This window comes from Erythrolamprus reginae, unplaced genomic scaffold, assembly GCF_031021105.1.
Source record: "Erythrolamprus reginae isolate rEryReg1 unplaced genomic scaffold, rEryReg1.hap1 H_47, whole genome shotgun sequence".
NCBI lineage: Eukaryota > Metazoa > Chordata > Lepidosauria > Squamata > Dipsadidae > Erythrolamprus > Erythrolamprus reginae.
In genome coordinates, this window is record NW_027248503.1 from 147,846 (window position 1) to 175,692 (window position 27,847).

Here is a 27,847-nt window from a genome sequence, read left to right on the forward strand (position 1 = left end):
TGGATTACCTGTGTGTGCCCAAAGACATATTTGACTCTAAAAAATAGAAACCTTTTCTATTAATCCAGTGATATTTTTTTAATAGCCAGATTAACAATGGGAGAATAATAAAGCAAAAGAATAAGCACTGAAATGTTTTATTCTAGGTCACTGATGGAGAACCTTTTTGGGGGGGGGATGCCAAAAGGGTGCATGTATGCATTATAGCACATGTATGTGCCCACGCCCACAATGCAATGCTCTCCCTCAGTGCATGCCTCCCTCCCACAAAAGCACGTAGGCTTCACTGAAGTTTTTCATTTTCCCCAGGCTTCAGGGGCCTTTGGATGGCCAAAAACGGCCCAACAGGCCAATCGGAAGTTCAAAAACGGACTTCCGGTTAAGCTGTTGTGCTGTTTATCATCCTCCACAGGCTTCAACAAAGCTTTCAGAGCCTATGGAATGGTGAAAAACAGCCCAACTGGAAGTTTGGAAATGAACTTTCGGTTAGGCCATTGTGTTGTTTTTCACCTTCCTTAAGCTTCAAGAAAACCTCTGGAGCCTATGGATGGCAAAACACAACCCAACGGGCCAACCAGAAGTTTGGAAATGAACATCTGATTAGGCCACTGGGCCATTTTTCACCTTTCCTAAGCTTTGGAGCCTAAGGATAGCAAAAAAATGGTCCAACAGGCCAATCAGAAGTTTGGAAATGAACGTCCGGTTCAGCCGTTGTGCTGTTTTTCACCCTCCCCAGGCTTCAGGATGCCTAATAGAAGGCGAAAAACAGCTCAGTGGGCCAACCGGAAGTTCAGATCCACATGCTCCGGGGGCTTTCCTGAAGTTGGGGGAGGACAAAAGCGGCCTACACACACATACACACACATCAGCAAGGCCAAAAATCAGCTGGCCAGCACGCATATGCGCGGTGGAGCTGACATCGCGCAAAGCCTTGTGTGCTCTCAGATATGGCTCTGCGTGCCACCGGTGGAACGCGTGCTATAGGTTCGCCGTCACAGTTCTAGGTCTTCATTTTTCCTTTTTCTTGCAGCTTTTGCCTTTTTCCAACATGTTGTCTCCAGAAGAACCCTCTTGCGCTTCTTCTTTGCCTTGGCCTTTTTGTTATCTCTGCAGAGGAAGGGAAACAATTGTGGCAAGAAAGGATGAAAGAGATGGGAAAACGCCATTATATTATATTACATTAAATTAAATTAAGCACATGATGCAATTAGAAATGGGTGGGAATCTTATATACTTTCAAACAGGCAAAAATATCTGCCTGACAATTGCTTGGTTTAGAAAGAAGAGAAGAGAATATAGAAGAGAATAGAACATAGAATAGAGTAGAAAAGAATAAAGAATAGAATAAAGAATAGGGCAGAGTAGAATACAATATAGAATAGAATAGAAAAGAATAAAGAATAGAATAAAGAATCGGATGGAATAGAATCGAATGGAATATAATAGAATAAAGAATAAAATAGAACAGAATATAGAATGGAATAGAATAGTATAGAATAAAGAATAGAATAGAATGTGGAATAGAATAATGAATAGAATAGAATAAAGAATAGTATAGAATAAAGAATAGAATAGAATGTAGAATAGAAAAGAATAAAGAATAGAATATAGACTAGAACATAGAATAGAACAGAATAGAATGTAGAATAGAATAGAATTTAGAATAGAATAGAATATAGAATAGAATGTTGAATAGAATAGAATGTTGGATAGACTAGAATAAAGAATAGACTAAAGAATAGAATATAGAATAGCATAAAATAAATAATAGAATAGAACATAGAATAGAATAGAGTCTATGGAGAGGGGCGGCATACAAATCTAATTAACAATAATAATAATAATAATAATAATAATAATAATAATAATAATAGAACATAGAGTAGAATGTAGAATAGAATAGAATTTAGAATAAAATAGAGCTCAAAACAGCCGGTCTCATTTTTCCAGATCAGCAGGATATGAATTCCTATCCTCAACTTACTGATCAACTTTGCAGGTTCTTTGTCGATTCGGACACGCGGTGCGTTTGTGATCGGCTTCGCCGCAAATGAAGCACCCGGCACGGGCTCCCTCGCAAGGATGGGTGGGAAGAGCACAGCGCCCGCAGGTGTTACAGTGAACCCAGGCTGCCAAAGGAAAGCAGGGGGGTTCAGTCCTCCATGAAAAGGCAGCAATGAAACCTTTGCATTGTTTTGTCCACAGCTAAATCAGCATGCTTACTGCATTGATTATTTTTAAAAAAATACAATTTAGAAAGAATCTGCAGTAAAAATGTACAATAAAACTTTTCAGTAAAGCACCAGACTTTACGTACCCACCTATCATCCATCCATCCATCCATTTCTATTTCTCATTTATCTATCTATCTATCTATCTATCTATCTATCTATCTATCTATCTATCTATCTATCTACTTATCTACCTACCTACCTACCTATCCATCTATCCATCCATTTCTATTTCTCATTTATCTATCTACCTACTTATCTATCTACTTATCTATCTATCTATCTATCTATCTACCTACCTACTTATGTATCTATCTATCTATCTATCTTTCTATCTCTTTATCTATCTATCTATCTATCTATCTATCTATCTATCTATCTATCTATATCATCCATCTCTCCCTCTCTCTCTCTTAGATTTCTATGCCTCCCTTTTCCTGTTCCTGTTTCAGGACCAGTAGCGGGTTCTCTGGCGTGCCCGTGTTCCCGCGAGCCTGCACAGGAAGCAAAATCTTACAAGGGGACACATGCGCGCACGAGATTTCAGCGATGTTTTGCTTCTGTGCATGCGTGGGTCTCTGACATGCATGCGCATGCACCCGTGAGATTTTGCTTCGGCGCATGCATGGAAGCAAAAACAATCACCGAAATCTCGCACGCTCGCATGCCCCCTCGTGAGATTTTGCTTCTTGCGCATGTGCAGAAGCAAAATCTCATTGGGATGCATGCGCGAATGCCAGAGATCCAAAGCTGCGTGCGCAGCGCACCGATAGCAGAAGCTTTGGGAGCCATAACTAACCAGGATCAAAAGGTGGTCAAATTTCCTAGGAAGATATCCACCAACCTCAGTTTAAAGCTATCTGTTTTGTGACCGGGCCAGAGGTCGAGTCATCTTGCCACCAAGCAAAACATTAAAACTTTTTAATAGCCATTTGAATTCTGATTTCAACCTATAAAGGTATTATTTAAAAAAAAACCCACACAAACAACAACTTACAGGGTTTTACACATTTTTTGCAAAGGTAACAATGCGTCCAGCATCTGCCATCCTATTTGCAGGGAAGAAAAATATGTTAATTTTCATATTGATTAAAAGAAGAAAAGTATCATTTTATCAAGTTAAGGACTAGGTAACTCTCAACTTACACCTACAACTGAGCCCAAATTTTCTGAGCCCAAATTTTTGCATGCGCAGAGGGTTTAAAGAACAGAAATGGCGGCATCGGGGCAGGAGGGCGGAGCCTCACGCTGCCGTCAATACTGGTTATCCTAACCTCTCACCGTCACTAACGGTACACCCGAATCAGGCCGAATGGGTAGCATTTCACCTCTGATCCTGGTGCCTGAATTCCACTGAAGACAAGAGGACTAAATTAAGGAGCAACCAACCATCCTTCTTAAGGACAGATGTGGGCCATTGCCAATTATTGTAACGATATGGCAAACCTATATTGACAATAAAGTGCAGAATGCAGCTGCGAGAGCAATCATGGGCTTTTATTTTATTTTATTTATTAGATTTGTATGCCGCCCCTCTCCAAAGACTCGGGGCAGCTTGTCCAAATATGCCCATGTTACACCAACACTCCGCAGTCTGCATTGGTTGCCAATCAGTTTCCGGTCACAATTCAAAGTGTTGGTTATGACCTATAAAGCCCTTCATGGCACCGCCTTCTGCTGCACGAATCCCAGCAACCAGTTAGGTCCCACAGAGTGGGCCTTCTCCGGGTCCCGTCAACTAAACAATGTCGCTTGGCGGGACCCAGGGGAAGAGCCTTCTCTGTGGCGGCCCCGGCCCTCTGGAACCAACTCCCCCCAGAGATTAGAATTGCCCCCACCCTCCTTGCCTTTCGTAAGCTGCTTAAAACCCACCTCTGCCGCCAGGCATGGGGAAATTGAGATACTCTTTCCCCCTAGGCCTTTACAATTTTATGCATGGTATGTCTGTACATATGTTTGGTTTTATAATAAGGGTTTTTTAACTGTTTTAGTATAGGATTATTATTATATGCTGTTTTGTTGCTGTTGTTAGCTGCCCCGAGTCTGCGGAGAGGGGCGGCATACAAATCCAATAAATAAATAAATTTAAATAAATAAATAAATAAATAAAATAAAATAAACAAACAAATAAATAAATAAATCTCATTATTCTGCCTTATTTATACTTTCTGTGTACCTAGAGAAAAGAGTAAAATATGAGAATATGGAATGCCCTTTGTGGATACGATAGGATTAAAATCTACATACCACTACTCCCTTGATTAGCTTAAGAAAATAATTATCCATTTAAGCTTCCACTTATCTGAGATAAATAAAAACCCTTGTTTGCCTAAGTCAGGGGTAGGCAAAGTTGGCTCTTCTATAACAGGTGGACTTCAACTCCCAGAATTCCTGAGCTAGCACGATTGGCTCAGGAATTCTGGGAGCTGAAGTCCACAAGTGATAGAAGAGCTAACTTTGGTCTAAGACTAATTACATACTCTTTTGTTTATTTTTGCCATCCTACCTTGTTGTTTGTATATTATGTGTCACTTATTAACCATTTATATAGTAACTAGGTTAAGTAGAGAATTAATAATACTTTATATTTGTATACACAAGAAACTGGTTATAAATAATAAACTGGCAAGTCCAGAGGCAGAGAACTTCAAATCACGAAGTTGCTCACTCAGAAAGATTTCCTGGCCTGGACAAGCTTTGTCTGCGATTTCTACAGACAGACTCACTTTTGAAGTACAGGAATTGCAGATGTCACAGTGTCGGTTCTCTGCGCTGACGTATCGCTGACAGACAGGGCAAAACCTGGCGGAGAGAAACCAATGAGAAGGTTTTGAGAAAGGTTGCAATGTCAGGATTAGTACCCAGGTAATATTCCAGTTACAGTGGAGTAGAATGTGATTAAGTGTAAATTAAAAGGAATGCTGAGACATGGTGGATCAGCAGAATGTACTACAACCCGATTGGCTACGAACTGTATATACTGTAATGTGCCTTTGCATAGGTGTGGTTAGTCTGTGGTTGATCTAGGATTGTGATTAGTGGTGGTGTGCCGTCTAGTAAGATAGTGTTGGTGTTATGTAAATAGAATATATAGAGTATAGTTTCTGCTATGAAAAAGTAAACGTCTTCAAGAATTCCTGCTGTATTTATTTATTTATTCTATTTATTTATTTATTAGATTTGTATGCCGCCCCTCTCCGTAGACTCGGGGCGGCTCACAACACAATAAAAACAGTTCCTGACAAATCTAATAATTTACAATTTAAAATAGTTAAAAAAGCCCATTTTTAAGCAGACATACCTACAAACATACCATACATAAATTATATAGGCCCGGGGGAGATATCTCAGTTCCCCCATGCCTGACGACAAAGGTGGGTTTTAAGGAGTTTGCGAAAGGCAAGGAGGGTAGGGGCAGTTCTAATCTCTGGGGGGAGCTGGTTCCAGAGAGTCGGGGCCGCCACAGAGAAGGCTCTTCCCCTGGGGCCCGCCAACCGACATTGTTTAGTTGACGGGACCCGGAGAAGGCCCACTCTGTGGGACCTAATCGGTCACTGGGATTCGTGCAGCAGAAGGCGGTCTCGGAGATATTGTCTTCATTCTGAAACCTCTCCGGTTCCTGATATCGTATCTGATTCTGGGTGGGCAGATAAATGAAGTGCAGATAGCACGTGAAAACACGCCCCTTCCGGTCCACGGGGGGGAAAAAACCCTTTCTTTCCTTTTTTTTCTTTTTAAGGCCGATCCTCTGACATTTGCTTTCCAAATTTTCTAACATTTATTAACTCCCTGCCTTTGCTTTTTCTTTTTTTTTCATCCAACCGTAGAACCTATCCTAAGAGTTAGTGCACTCTGGCTCATCTACATTTTTTAATTCTTTGGTTAAGCTATCCATTTCTGCATACGCTATTATTTTTTCCGATTATATCTTCTTCAGTGGGCATATTTTCATTTTTCCAATCTTGTGCGAGAGCTATTCTCGCTGCTGTCGCAATATGTAAAATTAAGTACATTTTGGTTTTTATCAAAATTCTCAAGGGCTATTCCTAACAACAACAACAAAAAGTTCAGGCTACTTTTCTATTCTTCTCTCTAGTATTTCCTCTAGCCCAGGGGTCCCCAACCGCCGGTCCGCGGACCGGGCCCGGGCCGTTGGGGGTTTTCAGCCGGTCCGCGGCGCCAGGGCCCCCTCGGTCTTTCCGCACCACCAGCGGCGCTCCCCCTGCCAGCCAGCCAAGCCCCGCGCCCGCCGGAACCGGCTCCTCGCTCTCCCCCCGCCGCCCGCCGCGTTTGCAGCAGGTGGGGAGGGTCGGGCGGCCCGCCAAGGCCAGGAGGGATGCTGCTGCCCCCCCTTCCCTCTCTCTGCCCGCCGCTGCGCCTCCTTGACGCCGAGATGTCGGGGGCGCACGGCCGGTTGCGCGCGCTCCCTATCTCCCTGCTAACCCACTCGGAATATTCAAAATAAGAAAAGTCTTTGCCGGCGAAGGCTTTTCTTATTTTGAATATTCCGAGTGGGCTAGCAGGGAGATAGGGAGCGCGCGCATCCGGCCGTGCGCCCCCGACATTGAACATCACCTTCGCCGGCCCCGCCTCTCCTGCAACCAGCTTGCTGAGAGCCCGGGACGAAAGTGCTCTCGCAAAGGTGAGGCGGGCAGGGCGTGCGCGCGTCACCGCTGAGAAGAACGGAGAGAGAACGAGAGTGAGAGCAACAGACAGCAAGATAGAGAGAAAGTGAGAAAGAGAGAGTGAGAGAAAGGGGGGGAGAAAGAGATAGCAAGAGAGAGAGAATGGGAGAGAGAAAGAGCGTGAGAAAGAAAACAAGAGAGAAAGAGTGAGAGAGAGTGAGAAAGCAAGAGACAGAAAGAAAACAAGAGAGAGGAAGTGAGAAGAAGAGAGAGAAAGAGGGGGAGAGAGAGAGAAAGAGAGAGGGGGAGAGAGAAAGAGAGGGAGAGGGAGAAAGAGAGAGGGAGAGGGGGGAGAGATAGCAAGAGAGGGAGAGAGAGAAAGAGAGGAAAAGGGGGAGAGAGGGGGGAGAGAAAGAGAGAGGGAGAGAGAGAGGAGATAAAGGAAGAGGAGAGAGAGAAGGGAAGAGAAAGAAAGAAAGAGGGATAGAAAGAGAGAGTGAGAGATGCTCAGTGAGCCTTTCTTTGAAGTTGCCTTTCTTTCTTTCTTTCTTTCTTGCTCTTTTTCTTTCTCTCTTTTACCTTCCCTTCCTCTATTTCTTCTTTTCTTTCTCCTTCCTACCTTCTTCCCTCCCTCCCTCCCTTCAGTCCTTCCTCTCTTACTCTCCCCTTTCATAAGTTTCCTTGCTTCCTTCCTCTGTTCCTGTCCCTTCCTTTCTTCCTTTCTTCCTTCCTTTCTTCCTTCCTTCCTTCCTTTCTTTCTTCCTTTCTTTCTTTCCTTCCTTCCTTTCCTCCCTCCATTTCTTGCTTTCCTTTTCCTTCCTCCCTTCTTTCCTCCCTCATTCCCTTCTTTCACTCCTTCCTCTCTTACTCTCCCCTTTCACACCTTTCCTTGCTTCCTTTGCACCCTTCTTCTGTTCCTGTCCCTTCCCTCTTTCCTTCCTTCCTTCCCACCCTCCGTCCATTCATTCACCCATTCCTCTCTTGATCGCCCCTTTTACGGCGCCGCTGACAGCTAGCTCCCCCCCCCCCCCCCCCACCGGGCCATGGAAAACTGGTCTAGCTTAAAGCCGGTCCCTGGTGCAAAAAAGGTTGGGGACCTCTGCTCTAGCCAAACCTGGATTTCCTTCCAATATCTCTTAATTTTCTCACAGCTCCACCACGTATGGTAATATGATCCAAATTCTTTGTTACATTTCCAACATTTTGGGCGAACGCTTTTTATCCATTTTTGCTAGTTGTGTGGGGGTTATGTGCCACCTAAAGTACATCTTTGACCAATTTTCTTTATGGACCGTGGCTAGTATTAACTAGAGTCGGCCTTCTCAGGTCCCGTCAACCGAACAATGTCGTCTGGCGGGACCTAGGGTAAGAGCCTTCTCTGTGGTGGCTCCGTCCCTCTGGAATCAGCTCCCTCCGGAGATTGGCACTGCCCCTACCCTCCTCGCCTTCTGCAAAACACTTATGACCCATCTATTCCGCCAGGCATGAGGCAGTTAGATCATGCCCTCTTCTTCTCTGACCGTCAAATATTATGTATGGGTGTCATTGAGTAGACTGACTGTTTTTTATATAATGGGATTTTACAGTAGTTGACTGTTTCTAACTATTAGATTTATATACATATTGTTTGTATTGCATGTTGTGAACAGCTCCGGGTCCTCGGAGACGGGCAGCATACAAGTCTAATAAATTGAATTAAATTTAATTGAATTATTTCTACTCCACATTCGTTGCCATTCATTTAGATCAGTGGTCCCCAACGTTTTTTCCACCAGGGACCAGTTTCAGCAAGACAATTTTTCTATGGCCCGGTGGGAGCGGAAAGGGGTGTGGTTGGGGGCAGGATTAAGCATGGTGGTCCTCCCCGCCCCTCTTTCCCGCCATTGCCTTGTGGCCAGCAGAACCTGCCTCCCAAGCCCTCTTGCCCGGCGGGAGGCGAAGCGCTGGAGGGAGGGGGTCAGGCCGGCCCTCCTGCCTCCCCCCCAGCCAAAAACGCAAAGGCATGCCACGGCCGAAGCTAAAAGAGGCTTGAGCCTCCCGGTCCTTCTTGCCCCTCTGTCCCGTCCATCACCCTGCCTCCTGAGGCCTCTTGCCCGGCGGGAGGTGAAGCACTGGAGGGAGGGGACGGCGGCAGGAGGGACGGCAGCTGCTGACTCCGCGGACCGGTGCAACATGCCCCGCGGCCCGGTACTGGTCCGCGGCCCGGCGGTTGGGGACCCCTGATTTAGATGGATGGTACATAGCCAAAGTCTTGAGCCCATTTAATCATATTTTCCTTCACTTGTTCAACTTCCATTTTATAGTTTAATAAGTAACAGTATAATTTTAATAAATAAATTTCTCCTCTGAGCCTAATAATATTTTATCTAATACTACTTTTGTTTCAATACCCCCCTCTCTCTTATCTTTTTCTAGTCTTGATCTTATCTATAGGTGTTCCCATCATTCCAGGTCAATCCCTTCTTCTTTCAGTTCTATTCTAAATTTTAAAATCCCTTCTTTGTTCATCACTTTTTTATATGTTATTACAAAAAAACTTCCCATGGAACCAGTGCCTGCTGCCCAAAAGGATGGTGCCCACTGTGGCAAGCCACGTTTGTGTAGTTTTTTTAAAAAATAAAAATTTGTTCTATTGAGCAGAGGGTTTACCTGTATCCTTCTTCTACGGGAAGAACTATCGAACGTGGGGACAGGTTAGTAAAAATCCGAACTGGCGATTGTTTGCGGCCTTTTTTCCCGTGCTTGTATAGCGCATGATTGTCATAATCAACCTAAAAAATAAATAAAAGCAGGAGTAGTTAACAAAAGGAAGGCAGAGAAATCTTCCAGTGGGTTGGGGCGCTCAGATACAGACAAAAGAGTTTACAGATTTTGAGACAGGACTCTCTTACGTCCTTACCTGATAATCCAACATTGTAAAACTTGGAAAAAATTCAAGAATGCGTGGTTCAAAAAAATACGGGAATATCCAAAGGATAGGTAGCTCTTTGCTGGTAGGAGAATCTAATGGGGAAAAGAAACAGAGAAGAGATCCACTTACTGTTCACAATATTTTTTTTTAAAAAAATAGATATACAGTACTAGATACAAATAAATAAAAAATATCTATATGGATTTATGTAAATACGAATACAATTCTGCAAGGAACAATATAGCAAAAACACTTATTCTCTCTGCAAACAATTTAGGGCTAAAACGATTTATTTTGCAATAGAAATAAATTTATCTCAGCATCTGCTGTTGTCCTACTATCGCAGCACCATTGAGAGTGTCCTGACATACGGCATTCTAGCTTGGTATGGGAGCAGCTCTGTAGAGAACAAAAAAGCTCTACGGAGAATTATTAAAACTGCCCAGAACATTATTGGGCTCCAGCTACCCGCCCTGGATGACATCTTCACATCTCGCTGTTCTAGGAAGGTGCAGACCATTCTCAAAGACTCTTCTCATCCTGCTTACAATCTTTTTGAACTGTTGCCTTCTGGCAGAAGATACAGAACAACTAGAACTCGGACCACACGTTTCCTGAATAGTTTTTATCCCAGAGCTATACTTGTACTTAACAATGAACTAAAGGGTCACCATCAGTGAACTGTTGGACTATATTACTCAGTTTGTCATGTAGATGGTTGAGTGGTTCAGGGTGGGGAATTTGTAGTGGGTAGGACATTTTATTCTATTTTTTAATTCTATTTTTAATTTTATTTTTAAATTTACCTATTCTGATTTTATGTATGGTGGGACTGGTCTCTGGGTGTCACACGACTTTCGTTGCCAATGACAATTCGTTGCTTTGACAATGACAATAAATTTATTATTATTATTATTATTATTATTATTATTATTATTATTATTATTATTATTATTAAAGAAGCTTTGCCATCTCCTCGGAACTGTGAGATGCTGGCTGAAAAATTTTAAATGAGTTCTCCGTAGAAGATAGCCATTAAAGTTGTGGCTGACATCATGTCAAAATCCTAGCTTGTCATCAGAGTAGAGTGGAGTAAAGTAGAGTAGAACAGAGTAGAGTAGAGTAAAGAGTAGAGTAGAGTAGAGAATAGAGTAGAGCAGAGTAGAGTAGAGAGTAGAATAGAGAGTAGAGTAGAGAGTAGAGAGTAGAGTAGTGTGTGTAGAGTGTAGAGTAGAGAATAGTTTCCAAATGTAAAATAATGCACTTGGGGAAAGGAATCCTCAATCTGAGTACAGTGATCCCTCGATTATCGCGAGAGTTACGTTCCAAGACCTCTCGCGATAATCGATTTTCCGCGGTATAGTGGTGCGGAAGTGAAAACACCATCTGCGCATGCGCGCCCTTTTTTCCATGGCCGCGCATGCGAAGATGGTGGAGCCGGTGGCTGGGGAGGTGAATTCGCCGCCCCCACCAGCCCTTCCTGCTCTGAGTCAGAGCCGCGGAAACCTTCGGCTCGCCGAGGCTGCGTCTGACCCCTTCGTTTTTATTGCAGCGAAGGAGGCGAAGCAAGGCTCCAAGCTCGCCTGCCGCCGCCGCCGCCTCAGCCACCCCCTCTGCTCTGCAGGGACCTCGCATGCCACGATCTCCCTCTCTCGCCCTCCCCGCGCTTCTCCTGGGCGGCAGCCAAGCGGCAGACCCGAACTCTCCCGGGTCCTTCTCTATCCTATCCCCACCACCACACACACACACGCCGCCGCCGCCATCCACCCCGCCGGGTTCCCCGCTTGCTCTTCGCCTTCTCCCGCCTCCGAGGCTGACCAGCCCAAGCCGCAACCTTTAGCCGGAGGCGGACCTCGCAACCGATAAATTCACAAAAAAAAAGAGAGACCCCCTTCAGAGAAACCCATCCGTACACGCACACAAATGCACAATCCGAAGAAAGGGGAGGGGAAAGAGCTACAAGAGCGAAGAAAGAGAGGAGGGAAAGACACACAGACACAGACACGCACTCCCTCTCTCGCGCTCACACAGACGCACTCAGACAGAGAAAGACAGAGACACCCAGCGGAGAACAGGGCAGGGGAGAAGGAAAACGGGGGGCAAAACAGAGAAGGGGGCGATTTTTTTTAAAAAAGAAAAGGAGCACTTACGTAAAGAGAGGCGCTTGGGTTGCTCCTGCTTCCTCCTGGGCATTTCCCCCCCCTTTTCACATTCTCCTTGGTTTAATGGGAGACCAAAGGCGAAAAAAGAAAAGAAAAAAAAATCCCCAAAAGAGGCAGGCACAAAGCAGGGGCACAAGGGGAGCTGCCCGGCAGAGGTTGCTTTTTTTCTTCTCGTGGGCAAGTGGAGGGGGGGAGAGAGAAGGAAAGAGAGAGAAGGAAAGAAAGAGATGAGAGAGGGAGGAAGAGAGTGTGAGAGAGGAAGAGAGAGAGAGAGAAATGATAGAAAAAAGGGGAGAAAAAAAGAGAAATGAGAAAATGATTGAAACAGAGAATGGCAGGAAAGAAAAAGAAAGAGACAGAGAAGTGACTCTTGGTGATGACGTATGATGTCATCGGGTGGGAAAAACCGTGGTATAGCAAAAAAACCGTGGAGTATTTATTAATTAATATTTTTTGAAAAACCGTGGTATAGCGTTTCGCGAAAATCGAAGGAACACTGTATTGTATTGGCAGTTCTGTGTTAGCAAAAACTTCAGAAGAGAAGGATTTAGGGGTGAACAGTGTGGTCGGGCATTAAGGAAAGCAAGTAGGATGCTTGGCTGCATAGCTAGAGGTATAACAAGCAGGAAGAGGGAGATTATGATCCCCTTATATAGAGTGCTGGTGAGACCACATTTGGAATACTGTGTGTTCAGTTCTGGAGACCTCACCTACAAAAAGATATTGGCAAAATTGAACGGGTCCAAAGACGGGCTACAAGAATGGTGGAAGGTCTTAAGCATAAAACGTATCAGGAAAGACTTAATGAACTCAATCTGTATAGTCTGGAGGACAGAAGGAAAAGGGGGGACGTGATCGAAACATTTGGATATGTCAAATGGTTAAATAAGGTCCAGGAGGGAAGTGTTTTTAGTAGGAAAGTGAACACAAGAACAAGGGGACACAATCTGAAGTTAGTTGGGGGAAAGATCAAAAGCAACATGAGAAAATATTATTTTACTGAAAGAGTAGTAGATCCTTGGAACAAACTTCCAGCAGACGTGCTTAGTAAATCCACAGTCACTGAATTTAAACATGCCTGGGATAAACCTGTACCCATCCTAAGATAAAATACAGGGAATAGTATAAGGGCAGACTAGATGGACCAGGAGGTATTTTTCTGCCGTGAGTCTTCTATGTTTCTATAGGAGAGAGTAGAGTAGGGGTCCCTTTTGCAATCATGTGACAAGCAAAGTCCCTGAAGGAGCCAGCTTTGTTTAACCATTGTCTGACTGACTTCAACAACGACCCACTTAAAAGCGGTGGCAAGAATGCACAGAAACAAAGAAATCAGCGAAAATCACAAGCACGCGCAGAAGCAAAGAAATCGGCAGAAAACGCCAAAATCGTACATGTGCCAGTATCTTCACCCAAGATTTTGGCAATGTTCGCTGATTTCTATGCTTCCACGCATGCACTGAAGCAAAATCTCACACAGGGGTGCCTGCGCCCGCACTGACCATCACTGGTCTGTAGATATTTTCTCTGCCCTCCTTCAGGTTCGCGAGTCCTTCAGAAAGAGTTACCTGCATCTCCTGCCGAGCTCCACATCGCCATCAGTTTCCGGAAACCAGACGCCAAAGCTTCCACCAAACCTCCGAAGGGCGGATCGGCCACCATGACCACATGCCTGCCTCGGTTTTCCTGCAGGAAATCCTCACATACGCGGGAAGCAGCCTGCAAGGGAGCCGAGAGAAAATTGGAATGCTGGAGATCTGGTCATTGGCAAATTTCCCTCTTTTTAAAAAAGATTTGGAATACAGTGGTACCTCTACTTAGGAACTTAATTCGTTCCATGATCAGGTTCTTAAGTAGAAGCAATTTTTCCCATAGGAATCAATGTAAAAGCAAATAATGTGTGAAAACCCATTAGGAAAGAAATAAAAGCTCAGAATCTGGGTGGGAGAAGGTAATGTTTCTTTTCTCTGGGCGCTGGCAGAGGTTTATTCCCTCTCCAAGCGCCCAGAGAAAGGAAAATGCTTCGTTCACTCTGGGCTGCCAAAGCCTCCTTAAGCACCACCAAAAGGCTTCCCTGGCAGCCCAGAAAAGCCCGAGATGGCCGGGATTAAAGGGGGAATGGCAAGAAACTGGCCGGTCCTTCGTGCCGCTTTCAAATTTCCTGGGAAATTTGTCCAGTCTCGGGTTCTTAAGTAGAAAATGGTTCTTAAGAAGAGGCAAAAAAATCTTGAACACCTGGTTCTTATCTCGAAAAGTTCTTAAGTAGAGGCATTCTTAAGTAGAGGTACTACTGTACTGTGTTCAGTTTTGGAGACCTCCCCTACAAAAAGATATTGGTAAAATTGAACGGGTCCAAAGACGGGCTACAAAAACGGTGGAAGGTCTGAAGCATAAAACTTATCAGGAAAGACTTAATGAACTCAAACCTGTAGAGTCTGGAGGACAGAAGGGAAAGGGGGGACACACCCCAGGGGAAGAGCTTCTCTGTGGCGGCCCCGGCTCTCTGGAATTAACTCCCCCCGGAGATCAGAATGGCCCCCACCCTCCTTGTCTTTCGCAAATTACTCAAGATCCACCTATATCGCCACGCATGGGGGAACTGAGACACCTCCCCCAGGCTCCTATATTTTATGATTGGTATGTATGTGTTGTATGGTTTTTTAACTATTGGGGTTATATATACAGTGGTACCTCATCTTACGAACGCCTCTTCTAATGAACTTTTCAAGATACAAACCCGGTGTTTAAGATTAATTTCCCTCTTCTTCCGAACTATTTTCATCTTAGGAACCCAACCAGCTGCTGCTGGGATGAAGGGGTTTCTTTTTTTCCCCTTTTTTGAAGAAAGAAAAGGGAGGGGCAGCTTGGGGGAGGAAACATTTTGCACAGAACATGGTGCTTGCAAAGGAACTGAAAGGGTGTCTTTTTAAGAAAGAAAAGGGAGGAGGGAGGGGCAGCTTGGGGGAGGAAACATTTTGCACAGAACATGGTGCTTGCAAAGGAACTGAAAGGATGTCTTTTTAAGAAAGAAAAGGGAGGAGGGAGGGGCAGCTTGGAGTAGGAAACATTTTGCACAGAACAACGTTACTTGCAAAGGAACTGAAAGGGTGTCTTTTTAAGAAAGAAAAGGGAGGAGGGAGGGGCAGCTTGCGGGAGGAAAGATTTTGCACAGAACATGGTGCTTGCAAAGGAACTGAAAGGGTGTCTTTTTAAGAAAGAAAAGGGAGGGGTGCCCCCCTTGCCTTTCTTCCTTCCCACTCACCCTTTAGCCTAGCCTTGCTTCTTCCAATTAAGTTCGTATGATGAGGTACCACTGTATACAGTAATACCTCATGATGCGAACTTAATTGGTGCAAGGAGGAGGTTCGTAAGATGAAAGGTTCGTAAGACGAAACATTGTTTCCCATAGGAAACAATGTAAAGTCAATTAATCCGTGCAACCAAAAAAACCCTGCAAAAAAACGGCTTTCGGCGACTGCTGGGAAGCCGCGGGGCTGTTTTAAAAGGTGACAGCCGGCCAGGGGGGTGCTGGGAAGCCCCCCAGGCCGGCTGCGACCTTTTAAAACACCCACGCCGCTTCGCAGCTGTCTTCTGAAGCCGAACGCGGAAGTTCGGCTTTAGCGTTCGGCTTCAGGAGACAGATGGGAAGCGGCGCGGCTCTTTAAAAAGGTCGCAGCCGGCCTGGGAGGCTTGCCAGCACCCCCCCGAACCCCGAACCCAGAAGTTCGGCAAAAGTTCGGGGTTCGGGGGGGTGCTGGGAAGCCCCCCAGGCCAGCTGCGACCTTTTAAAACACCCGCGCCGCTTCGCAGCTGTCTCCTGAAGCTGAACGCTAAAGCCGAACTTCCGCGTTCGGCTTCGGGAGACAGCTGCGAAGAGGCGCGGGTGTTTTAAAAGGTCGCAGCCGGCCTGGGGGGCTTCCCAGCAACCTCCCGAACCGAACCCGGGGTTCAGCAAAATTTTGCCTCTTCTTACGAACTTTGTTCGAGTTACGAACCGGCGTTCGGGAGGCTTCTGGGAAGCCCCGCCGCCCAGCTGTCACCTTTTAAAACACCCGCGCGGCTTCCCAGCAGTCTCCGAACGCCAGTTCATAACTCGAAAAAAGTTCGTAAGAGGCAAAATTTTTCTGAACCCCGGGTTCGTATCACGAGTTGTTCGTAAGACGAGAGGTTCGTATCTTGAGGTACCACTATATATATTTCTTTTAATATTAGATTTGTTTTACTATTAGGTCCTTTTACTATTGTTGTGAGCTGCCCCAAGTCTTCGGAGAAGGGCGGCCTACAAATCTAAATAATAATAATAATAATAATAATAATAATAATAATAATAATATAATAATAATAATAAACAGGTTAAAGGGTTAAATAAGGTTCAGGAGGGAAGTGTTTTTAACAGGAAAGTAAACGCAAGAACAAGGGGGCACAATCTGAGGTTAGTTGGGAGAAAGATCAGAAGCAACGTGAGAAAATATTATTTGACTGAAAGAGTAGTAGATGCTTGGAACAAACTTCCAGCAGACGTGGTTGGTCAATCCACAGTAAATGAATTTAAACATGCCTGGGATAAACATAGATCCATCCTAAGATAAAATACAGGACGTAGTATAAGGGCAGACTAGATGGACCATGAGGTCTTTTTCTGCCGTCAATCTTCCATGTTTCTATGGTTTAAATTTGTATGGTCCCGAAGGACTCTGTCAATTAATCATGGCATACTTTGGAGCAATGTAACAAAAAACAATGCAATTTCATTGATTACACTGATCTTTCTTTGGCAATTTGAACAGGACTTTTTTTTAATTCAAGGTTTTAGGACGTGCAAATTTGGCAGAGAACTTTATAAAACGAGTCAGGCCAATTTACACTACAGAGAAAGCAGACAACAATTGTTAATGGAGGATCTAGGGAAATTGTGTTGATATATAAAAGGGGAGCAAGATAGGGATGCCAACTCATGCGTTTATTTTGGTTCTTGAATAGAGGTGTGAGACAAAATAAGAAGATGGCGAAAGGGAAGATTAAAATAGAAACTTATTTACTGGCCCTTACCTCTCCAGCAAAGAAGTAATGGTTGAACATGTTGTAGTGGCAAAATTCCTCCTCGGGATAGAACTGCGAATACCTGGGGAGGAATTGATTCTTATTAGGTTCACAAATCAGATTTCAGCAGTCAAAATGTCGATGGGTGATCGGTTGCACCCGGCAGATAAAAATGTCTGTTGCTTTCTCCCTTGGCATTCGGCCGGTCCAATGTCTCCGAAAAGCCCATCCATTTGACCCTCTTTCCTTCCTTCCCTCCTTCCTTTTTTCTTCCTTTCTTCCTGCTTACCTACCAGTATTTCCTTCTTTCCTTCCTATTCCCTTCCTTCCTTCCTTCCTACCAGTATTTCCTTCTTTCTTTCTTTCCTTCCTTCCTTCCTACATACCAGTATTTCCTTCTTTCCTTCCTACTTCATTCCTTCCTTATTCCTTCCTTTCTTCCTACCTACCAATATTTCCTTCTTTCCTTCCTTTTTCCTTTCTACCTACCAGTATTTCTTTTGTCCTTCCTACTTCCTTCCTTCCTTCTTTCCTTTCTTTCTATCCTACCAATATTTCCTTCTTTCCTTCCTTCCTACCTACCTATCAATATTTCCTTTTTTCCTTCCCACTTCCTTCCTTCCTATCTACCTATCTATATTTCCTTCTTTCCTTCCTTTTCCTTCCTTCCTAACTACCACTATTTCCTTCTTTCCTTCCTTCCAACTTCCTTCTTTTTCTTTCCTTCCTTTTTCTTTCTTCCTTCCTACCTACCAACATTTCCTTCTTTCCTTCCTACTTCCTTCCCCTCCTTTCTATCTTTCTTTCTCTCCTTTCTTTCCTTCCTATTTCTTTTTTACCTACATCCCTTCCTTCCTTCTCCCCTCCTTCTCCCCTTCCCTTCTTTTCCCTTTAATTTTTTTCTCTTCTCCCCTCTCTTTCACCCTTCCTCTTCTCCTTCTCTCCCTTCTTTTCTTCTTTCCATTCCTTCTACCCCATTCCCCTTCCTCCTTCCCTTTTCTTTTCTCTTCTTCTTCTTCATATTAATAGCTGAGAAAACAATCTATAGAGGAATAATCAGAAGGTAATCTACAGTTAGTCCTTGCTTTACAAAAGTTTGCTCAGTGATCGTTCAAAGGTCGTAAAAGGGAGCAAAATTCACTTAACAACCGTTTCGCTTAGCAACAGAAAAACTGTGACTGCAGGTTGAGAACTATCTACATAACGGAGAGGCATGGAAAGAAAGGCAACTGTTGGAAAGAGGAAGAACTCCGGGGAAGACAGGACAGCCAGCCATCCCATAATAAACGCCTTACCGGAAATCAATATCGAGCAAAAGACTCTTCAGGGAGATCTTCTTCTTGGACGCAGCTGCCAACTGGATCAGTTCATGAAGCCTGAAATGGATAAAGGGCACAATCTGAGGTTAGTTGGGGGAAAGATCAGAAGCAACATGAAGAAATATGATTTGAACGAAAGAGTCATAGATGCTTGGAACAAACTTCCAGCAGGCGTGGTTGGTAAATCCACAGGAACTGAATTTAAACATGCCTGGGATAAAACATAGATCCAACCTAAGGTAAAATACAGGAAATGGTATAAGGGCTGACTAGATGGACCAGGAGGTCTTTTTCGGCCATCCATCTTCTATGTTTGTCCTACAATGAAATATCACCCAGGATTGCTATTCCTAACAGGTGGTGTGAATTTTTTGGGGGGGGGGGAAGGGAAGGGGTGTGGGCACGTACATACATGCTAGCGCACACACACACATATTTTGGCACACAAACCAAAAAAGGTTCACCATCACTGATAAAGACAGGCTACAAGAATGGTGGAAGGTCTTAAGCATAAAACGTATCAGGAAAGACTTAATGAACTCAATCTGTATAGTCTGGAGCAGTGTTTCCCAACCTTGGCAACTTGAAGATATCTGGACTTCAATTCCCAGAAGTCCCCAGCCAGCATTCGCTGGCTGGGGAATTCTGGGAGTTGAAGTCCAAATATCTTCAAGTTGCCAAGGTTGGGAAACACTGGTCTGGAGGACAGAAGGAAAAGGGAGGACATGATCGAAACATTTAAATATGTTAAAGGGTTAAATAAGGTCCAGGAGGGAAGTGTTTTTAATAGGAAAGTGAACACAAGAACAAGGGGACACAATTTGAAGTTAGTTGGGGGAAAGATCAAAAGCAACGTGAGAAAATATTATTTCACTGAAAGAGTAGTAGATCCTTGGAACAAACTTCCAGCAGACGTGGTTGGTAAATCCACAGTAACTGAATTTAAACGTGCCTGGGATAAACATATATCCATTGTAAGATAAAATACAGGAAATAGTATAAGGGCAGACTAGATGGACCATGAGGTCTTTTTCTGCCATCAGTCTTCTATGTTTCTATAAACTCTTTCCTGCCTGAGCAGGGGGTTGGACTAGAAGACCTCCAAGGTCCCTTCCAGCTCTGTTCTTCTGTATTGTGTAACTTTGGCCCCATGTTTCTTCAAGTAAAGGCAATTCCTTGGGCTAAGGGTGGGGGGCGCTAAGAGCTCACCTTGGAGTACCCACACAAAGGACCCGTCGGAAACCTTGCGCCACGAGAAGATCCAACAGGAAATGGCAACTTCTGTCAGTGAAGAGATACTGAGCGTTCGTCTTCTTGTTCTCCAGAGCGCTGAGGAGTTGGCTAGGTCTTCTCAGCTGGGCCATGGAGATATCAGAGAGTACTGGATGGTCAGAGTGTCTCTCCCATTCAGGTATCAGCAGGAGCTGTTGACATTCTTGACAAAACTTCCTTTTCGACGGCGGTAGAGCGATGAATTCCTTGTACCTTGTAGCAGAAAAGTCTATGAGATAAGGGCATTTCCTTATGGTTGTCCCAAAGGTGATATTTTTTCAAGAGGGAACTGGACTTTTTTTTTTGCTTTTCGTGGAAGACATTTCACTTCTCAACCCCCAAAAATAGAAGAACTAAAACACATCAAGGAAGCTCTCACAATGGAAGCCACACTCCTTAAAATTCACCTCTGTAAACTCCTTAAACTCCACCTCTGCCATCAAGCGTGGGGGAACTGAAACATCTCCCCCTGCCTATGTAGTTTTCTGTGTATGATATGACTGTAGGTATGTTTTTTATATATTGGGGTTTTTTCTGTTTTAGACTTTTTAAATGTAAAGTGTTCCCTCGATTTCCGCAGGCGATGCGTTCCGAGACCACCCGCGAAAGTTGAATTTCCGCGAAGTAGAGATGCGGAAGTAAATTCACCATTTTTGGCTATGGACAGTATCGCAAGCCTTCCCTTAACACTTTAAACCCTTAAATTACCATTTCCCATTCCCTTAACAACCATTTACTCACCATTATTACTGGTACTCACCATTGAATAAGACACTTAATGATCCTGATATTTATAAACATAATTATTTATTAACAATATTTATTTTTTTTGTTATTTATTTGCAAAAAATATTAGTTTGGCGATGACATATGACGTCATCGGGTGGGAAAAACCGTGGTATAGGGGAAAAAACCGCAAAGTATTTTTTAATTAATATTTTTTGAAAAACCGTGGTATAGGCTATTCGCGAAGTTCGAACCCGCGAAAATCGAGGGAACACTGTATTATTGTTATTTTAGAGTCTAACTATTAGATTTGTCATTATACAGGTATATTGTTTTTATCACTGCTGTAAGCCGCCCCGAGTCTACGGAGAGGGGCGGCATACAAATCTAATAAATAAATAAATAAATAAATAAATAAATAAATAAATAAATAAATAAATAAATAAATAAATAAATAAACAAATAAACAAATAAACAAATAAATAAACAAACAAATAAATAAACAAACAAATAAATAAATAAATAAATAAATAAACAAATAAACATAATAATAATAATAATAATAATAATAATAATAATAATAATAATAATAATAATAATAATAATAATAATAATAGCATCCAGTTTTGGTCGCCACGATGCAAAAAAGGATGTGGAGACCCTCGAAAACGTGCAGAGAAGAGCGACAGAGATGATTAGGGGGCTGGAGGCTAAAATATACGAAGAACGGTTGCAGGAACTGGGCATGGCTAGTTTGATGAAAAGAAAGACCAGGGGGGACATGATAGCAGTCGTCCAATATCTCAGGGGTTGACACAAAGAAGAAGGAGTCAACCTATTCTCCAAAGCACCTGAGGGTAGAACAAGAAGTAATGGGTGGAAACTAAACAAGGAGAGAAGCAATGTAGGACTAAGGAGAAATTTCCTGACAGTGAGAACGATTAACCCATGGAACAGCCTGCCTCCAGAAGTTGTGAATGTTCCAACACTGAAAGTTTTTAAGATGTTGGATGACCATTTTTCTGAAGTAGTGTAGGGTTTCCTGCTTAAGCAGGGGGTTGGACTAGAAGACCTCCAAGGTCCCTTCCAACACTGTTATTCCATTCCATTCCATATTTTATTCTATTCTATTTCATTCCATATTCTATTCTACTCTATTCCATTCCATATTCTGTTCCATATTCCATTCCATTCTATTCTTATTCTATTCTATTCCATATTCTATTCTATTTCATTCCATATTATATTCTTATATTCTATTCTACTCTATTCCATATTCCATTCCATTCTTTTCTATTCTATTCCATATTCTGTTCCATTCCATTCCATATTTTATTCTATTCTATTCCATTATATTCCATATTCTATTCTTATTCTATTCTGTTCCATATTGTAATCTATTCTATTCTGTTCCATTCTATTCCATATTTAATTCTATTATATTTCATTTTATTCCATTCCATATTCTATTCTTATTCTATTCTATTCTGTTCCATATTCTTATCTATTCCATTCCATATTATAATCTATTCTATTCTGTTCTATTCCATTCCATATTCCATTCCATTCCATTCCAATCTTTTCAGCAGTTCCAAGAAGGCTCCACCGTCATTTATAAATTCAGGTGACCCCGAGGACATAGATAAACCTCCACCTGGCCTCAATGACCCTCTCAAAGGATGCAAATGACCAGCTGTCTGCAGGGATTATAAATCCTTCCATCTCCCAGCACCCAGTCAGAGCTGAAGAAGCTTCTTAGATGAGAAGCAAAACACCTTCAGGAAAAACGAGAAAGTCCAGCTGCCTCTTGAGAAAAGTACATTTTGGGACAAAAGAGGTGGTATAAAATTTCCTTTTATAATTCTTAGTTTTGAAGGAACTATCCAGGGCGGTTTACTACAGGAATTTGAATATCTACTTCACGTAACCCAGGAAAACATAATTTAATTTTCAACTGATGAATGAAAATGAAAGCAATTCAACTTAAAACTATACCTTTTTACATTGTCGGAGTGAGTTTTAGAGGGCCGATATCGCCGGTTGTAATTTTCCCGTGCTGAAAGACGAGCTTCTGATATCTACGGAAGATGTAGAGGAGGCAAAAAATGAAAGAATGAGAAGGAACTACTTCGGGCAGTTCCCAACTTATAACAGTTCATTTAGCGACCTTCAAAGTTATAAACTCACTCAAAAAAAAGCGAGCTATGACCATTTTTCACACCGTTGCCATATCCCCATCATCGTGCGATCAAAATTCAGATGCCTGACAACTGACTCATATTTATATTTGTAATATATTTATTTATATTTATAATATGACAGAAGGAAAAGGGGGGACATGATCGAAACATTTAAATATGTTAAAGGGTTAAATAAGGTCCAGGAGGGAAGTGTTTTTAATAGGAAAGTGAACACAAGAACAAGGGGACACAATCTGAAGTTAGTTGGGGGAAAGATCAAAAGCAACATGAGAAAATATTATTTTACTGAAAGAGTAGTAGATGCTTGGAACAAACTTCCAGCAGACGTGGTAGATAAATCCACAGTCACTGAATTTAAACATGCCTGGGATCAACATAGATCCATCCTAAGATAAAATACAGAAAATAGTATAAGGGCAGACTAGATGGACCATGAGGTCTTTTTCTGCCGTCAGACTTCTATGTTTCTATGTTTATAATGGTCGCATGATCCCCTTTCTGACAAGCAAAGTCAATGGGGGAAAACCAGATTTGCTTAACGAACGTGTTACAAATTTAACAATAGCGGTGATTCACTTAACAACTGTGGGAAGGAAGGTTGTAAAATGGAGCAACATTTTCACTTAACCAACATCTTGGTTAAGAACAGAACATTAGGACTCAATTGTGGTTGTAAATGGAGGATGACCTGTAGTATAATTTTACAAAGATTTCTGCCAAATGCAAGTTCATCCCCCCCCCCCCGGTTAATTTCTGGTCCAGAAAGGGGGGGGGATATTTATAACTCAAAGCTTTGTATGTTTCCTCCTGCTTATTTTGGAACTGATGGATTCTTTAGAACAGTGTTTCCCAACCTTGGCAACTTGGAGATATTTGGACTTCAACTCCCAGAATTCCCCAGCTTTTGCTGGCTGGGGGATTCTGGGAGTTCCCCAGCGTTTGCTGGCTGGGGGATTCTGGGAGTTCAAGTCCAAATATCTCCAAGTTGCCAAGTTTGGGAAACAATGCTTTAGAAAATGATTGTTTTTGTTGAAATATGCCCATCTTTACCCATTCATTCATTCATTTTATTTATTTATGAGATTTATAGGCTGCCTAGCCTCTTACGGACTATAGCCAGCGAACAATAATATAAAACAAAGTTAAAAAAAAATTCTAAAACCCTTAATACTAAACCAATCTTCTCTCTCCCCTACCTTCGGTTTTCTATCTTGTATACCAGAATTACCAGTGATTGACAGATTTATTTATTTTTTAAATGCCGTTATCATCCAAGATTTTGAAATCTGCACATTTAAATTTTAAAAAACAGCATGTAATGTATGTACATGTATAATATTGATAAATATATGTACATGTATATTATTGATATAGTCCAAGGCACGAAATGTAATGTATGTAGGTGTATATAATTGATATATTCCAAGGTATGTGTATATTGATTTTAAAAAAATATTTAAAAAATAATAATTCCTCCACTGCAAGACACAATAAAAAAAGAGAACAATAAAATTTGAAAAAAAACCCTTTTATATCATATCTCTTTTTATTTGTCTTTAAACCAATAGAACATACACCATACATTATATCAATATTAATACTTACTAATAACAATCTCAACTACAGTATTACACTTTCTCTATATATATACAAAAATATACATTATACATATACACCTCCTATTATCTTTTTACACAATGTCATAATACCTAAAAGCGTCTGCGCTATACGCAGATTATTTTTTCTCTTTTCACATTTTCTTTCTTTTTTTTCATATTTTTATTTCCCCTCCCTTTTTTACCAACCCTCCTTCTCACTAATCTCGTACCTTTTTGTCTCTACTTTTCACACTTATAAAATATTTTCATCCATTTACTATCACCTGATATATAGAGATATATACGAATATTAGAAATTGATAGATTATTGAAACGAGATGTAAGATTTTATTATTAAAATTTAAGATAACTTTGATAATAGTAAGAATATTGTTCATTTACATTGTTTAAGAAATACAATAATGATACTAAGAAATACACGTGCTATGATTTATAATCTACAATGTACGAGTAGGATGCAAGTAGGATGCTTGGCTGCATAGGTAGAGGTATAACAAGCAGGAAGAGGGAGATTATGATCCCGCTATATAGAATGCTGGTGAGACCTCATTTAGAATACTGTGTTCAGTCCTGGAGACCTCACCTACAAAAAGATATTGACAAAATTGAACGGGTCCAAAGACGGGCTACAAGAATGGTGGAAGGTCTTAAGCATAAAACGTATCAGGAAAGACTGAATGAACTCAATCTGTAGAGTCTGGAGGACAGAAGGAAAAGGGGGGACATGATCGAAACATTTAAATATATTAAAGGATTAAATAAGGTCCAGGAGGGAAGTGTTTTTAATAGGAAAGTGAACACAAGGACGAGGGGACACAATCTGAAGTTAGTTGGGGGAAAGATCAAAAGCAACATGAGAAAATATTATTTTACTGAAAGAGTAGTAGATCCTTGGAACAAACTTCCAGCAGACGTGGTAGATAAATCCACAGTAACTGAATTTAAACATGCCTGGGATAAACATATATCCATCCTAAGATAAAATACAGAAAATAGTATAAGGGCAGACTAGATGGACCATGAGGTCTTTTTCTGCCATCAGACTTCTATGTTTCTATGTTATTACTTACCCAAACCTTTTTCCCCTTTTCTTCTGTTCACCCTTCCCTACCCCCCCTACTTCCCTTCCTTTTTTCTCTGTATATTTATAAATAAAGTATATTTTTTTTAAAAAAATAAAATAAAAAAAGAGAACATGGCCATCCCTTGAAAAGGAAGAGTATTTCTGTTAGTTACTCCTGCTCTGAGTTTTTACCTTTTCGTCTTGCCACTGAAAAAAATTGCAGTCTTTTCTTTCTCTACACGCCGAACAAGCATAAAATCTTCTCCCCTTTCCTTTTCCTGGAAGAATCCTCGCGAATAAAAGAGTAGGCCCTAGCAAAGAAAATGATAATAATCAGAAATGGATTATTGTGGAAAGAAACAATAAAACAATTGCAATTTTTTGAATTTGTTTATTGCTCAGCTCGGATATTTGGAATTCCTAATGACAAAGGAATATGGAAAAAAGGAATCACTATATTAGCTCCTGTTTCAGTCTGTGCTTAATGCAGAACCACAAATGTATACAAGAAGACCTTGGATTACAACAGTTCGTTTAGTGACCATTCAAAATTACAGTATCGAAAAAAAAGGGACCTATGGCTGTTTCACACACTTACGACCTTTTGAGAAGCAAAGACAGCAGGGAAATCAGATTCACTTAGCGACCAAGTTATTAACTTAACATCCACAGTGAGTCACTTAACAACTATATTGGGGGGATAAAGTCGTAAAAAACGGGGCTAAACTCACTTCACAAATGTCTCCCTCAGCGACATAAATTTTGGGCTCAATTGTGGGTCGTAAATCGAGGAATTACCTGTATACCTTGGCCACAGACAACCTGAGGGATACATGGATAAGAGGCGCATTCGCATGCGCGGAAGCAAAAAATAAGCGAAATCCCATGCATGCGAGCGTTCTCACATGAGATTTTGCTTGTGGCTCATGCGTAGAAACCGAATCTCACGCTGATGTGTGCCCACGCCAGACACGCATGCGCTCACGGTGGTCTCAGAGAGCGCACTGGTAGCGCCAAAGACAAGCAGCCCTTCACTGGTTGGGCGGCATACAAATATGTGTGTGTGTGTGTGTAACATATCTTTGCTGATCAGTGAAAAGGAAGGGATTTATTTTATATATACCATAATTATAATTACAATTAAATTATAATATAATATAATGTTATAATATAATGTTATAATATAATATTATAATATAATAATGTAATATTATATGTGTGTGTGTGTGTGTGTGTGCGTATGTATCACATGTTTTTGCTGAATTTTTAAAATTAAGGGAGACTAGGATAGCACCATTTCGGCCTACAATATATATGTATGTATGTATGTATGTATGTATGTATGTATGTATGTATGTATTATATATATATGTATATATGTTTTATATATATATGTATATATGTTTTATATATATATGTATATATATAGTGTATAATATAATATAATAATGTAATATTATATATATACTGTATATGTGTGTGTGTGTGTGTGTGTATGTATCAAATGTTTTTGCTGAATTTTTAAAATTAAGGGAGACTAGGATAGCACCATTTCGGCCTACAATATATATGTATGTATGTATGTATGTATTATATATATATATGTATATATGTTTTATATATATATGTATACTGTATATATAGTGTATATTTGATTTTTTTAATGCCGCCCTTCTCCTTAGACTCAAGGTGGCTTACAACATGTTAGCAATAGCACTTTTTAACAGAGCCAGCATATTGCCCCCACAATCCGGGTCCTCATTTTATCTCTCTAATCTAATCTATCTAATCTGTCTGTCTGTCTGTGTGTACACACATAGGTGTGTATATATTGCTCAAAAAAATACAGGGAACACTTAAACAACACAACGTAACTCCAAGTAAATCAAACTTCTGTGCAATCAAACTGACCACTTAGGAAGCAACACTTGCTGTTGTGCACATTCAACTTTGTACAGAACAAAGTATTCAGTAAGAAAATAAATCCTTTTCACTTATCAGGAAGGATATGTTACACAAAGACACACACACACATAAAATAAGGCATCAATTAAAAAGAAATGTGGGCATGCAAGCAAAGGAAACCACAGACACACACAATGTGCAAACTGTCCACCTTCAAGCCTTTGGAGCGCATCTCAAGCTGTCTCTTTCCCTACCTCGGAGGGTTGTTGTGTAAGGAGGCGGAATTTTATTTTATTTTTTAAAACTATCAATCCGATGCCCGCCAGGGCTCGAGACCTATCCCGGGCTTTTAGACTCACCGTGCGGGCACTCGGGGGCCCGGGCTGCGGGGGAACCGCCTTCGAACACCACCGTCGTCATGCCGTCCGTCTTAGCCAAGGCTGCTTCCATTTCGGCTCGCCGGGCCTCGACGAAGGGCCCTTCCGTTTTGCCTGCCTCGCGAGTCCCTTAAACAGGAAGCCCTCTATACTTTTCCTATCTCTAGGAGATCGCCTATTGGCTTCTTTTAGGCGCGATGCCCCTCCTATTCCGGTTTCCTTTGGAATCCCTAGACTTTAAAGAATAGAAGCCTCCGCTTTGGAAAGAGAGCAATGGCGGGACACGCACACCAGAACCTGATAGATTGGAAGCTACTATAATTTAGCCCAAATCATTTAAAATCTGGTTTTAAACGGGAAAAGACGCCGTTACTTTTGAACTTTTTATTAAAATTTATT

General features: G+C 41.8%; 1 protein-coding gene across 1 annotated transcript; it reads right to left on the reverse strand.

Moving 5' to 3' along the window:
* Positions 1–52: 52 nt before the first annotated feature.
* LOC139155694 (rRNA N(6)-adenosine-methyltransferase ZCCHC4-like) lies at positions 53–27,612 on the reverse strand. The gene is made up of 13 exons (XM_070730936.1): positions 27,431–27,612; positions 25,359–25,477; positions 22,279–22,361; positions 19,495–19,770; positions 18,262–18,342; positions 16,976–17,048; positions 13,495–13,645; positions 9,756–9,859; positions 9,506–9,627; positions 4,958–5,033; positions 3,229–3,280; positions 1,985–2,129; positions 53–1,107 (listed from the first exon to the last, which is right to left on the reverse strand). Exons 1-13 carry the CDS (start codon positions 27,519–27,521, stop codon positions 993–995), a joined length of 1,488 nt encoding a protein of 495 aa, XP_070587037.1. The 5' UTR covers positions 27,522–27,612; the 3' UTR covers positions 53–992.
* Positions 27,613–27,847: the final 235 nt, after the last annotated feature.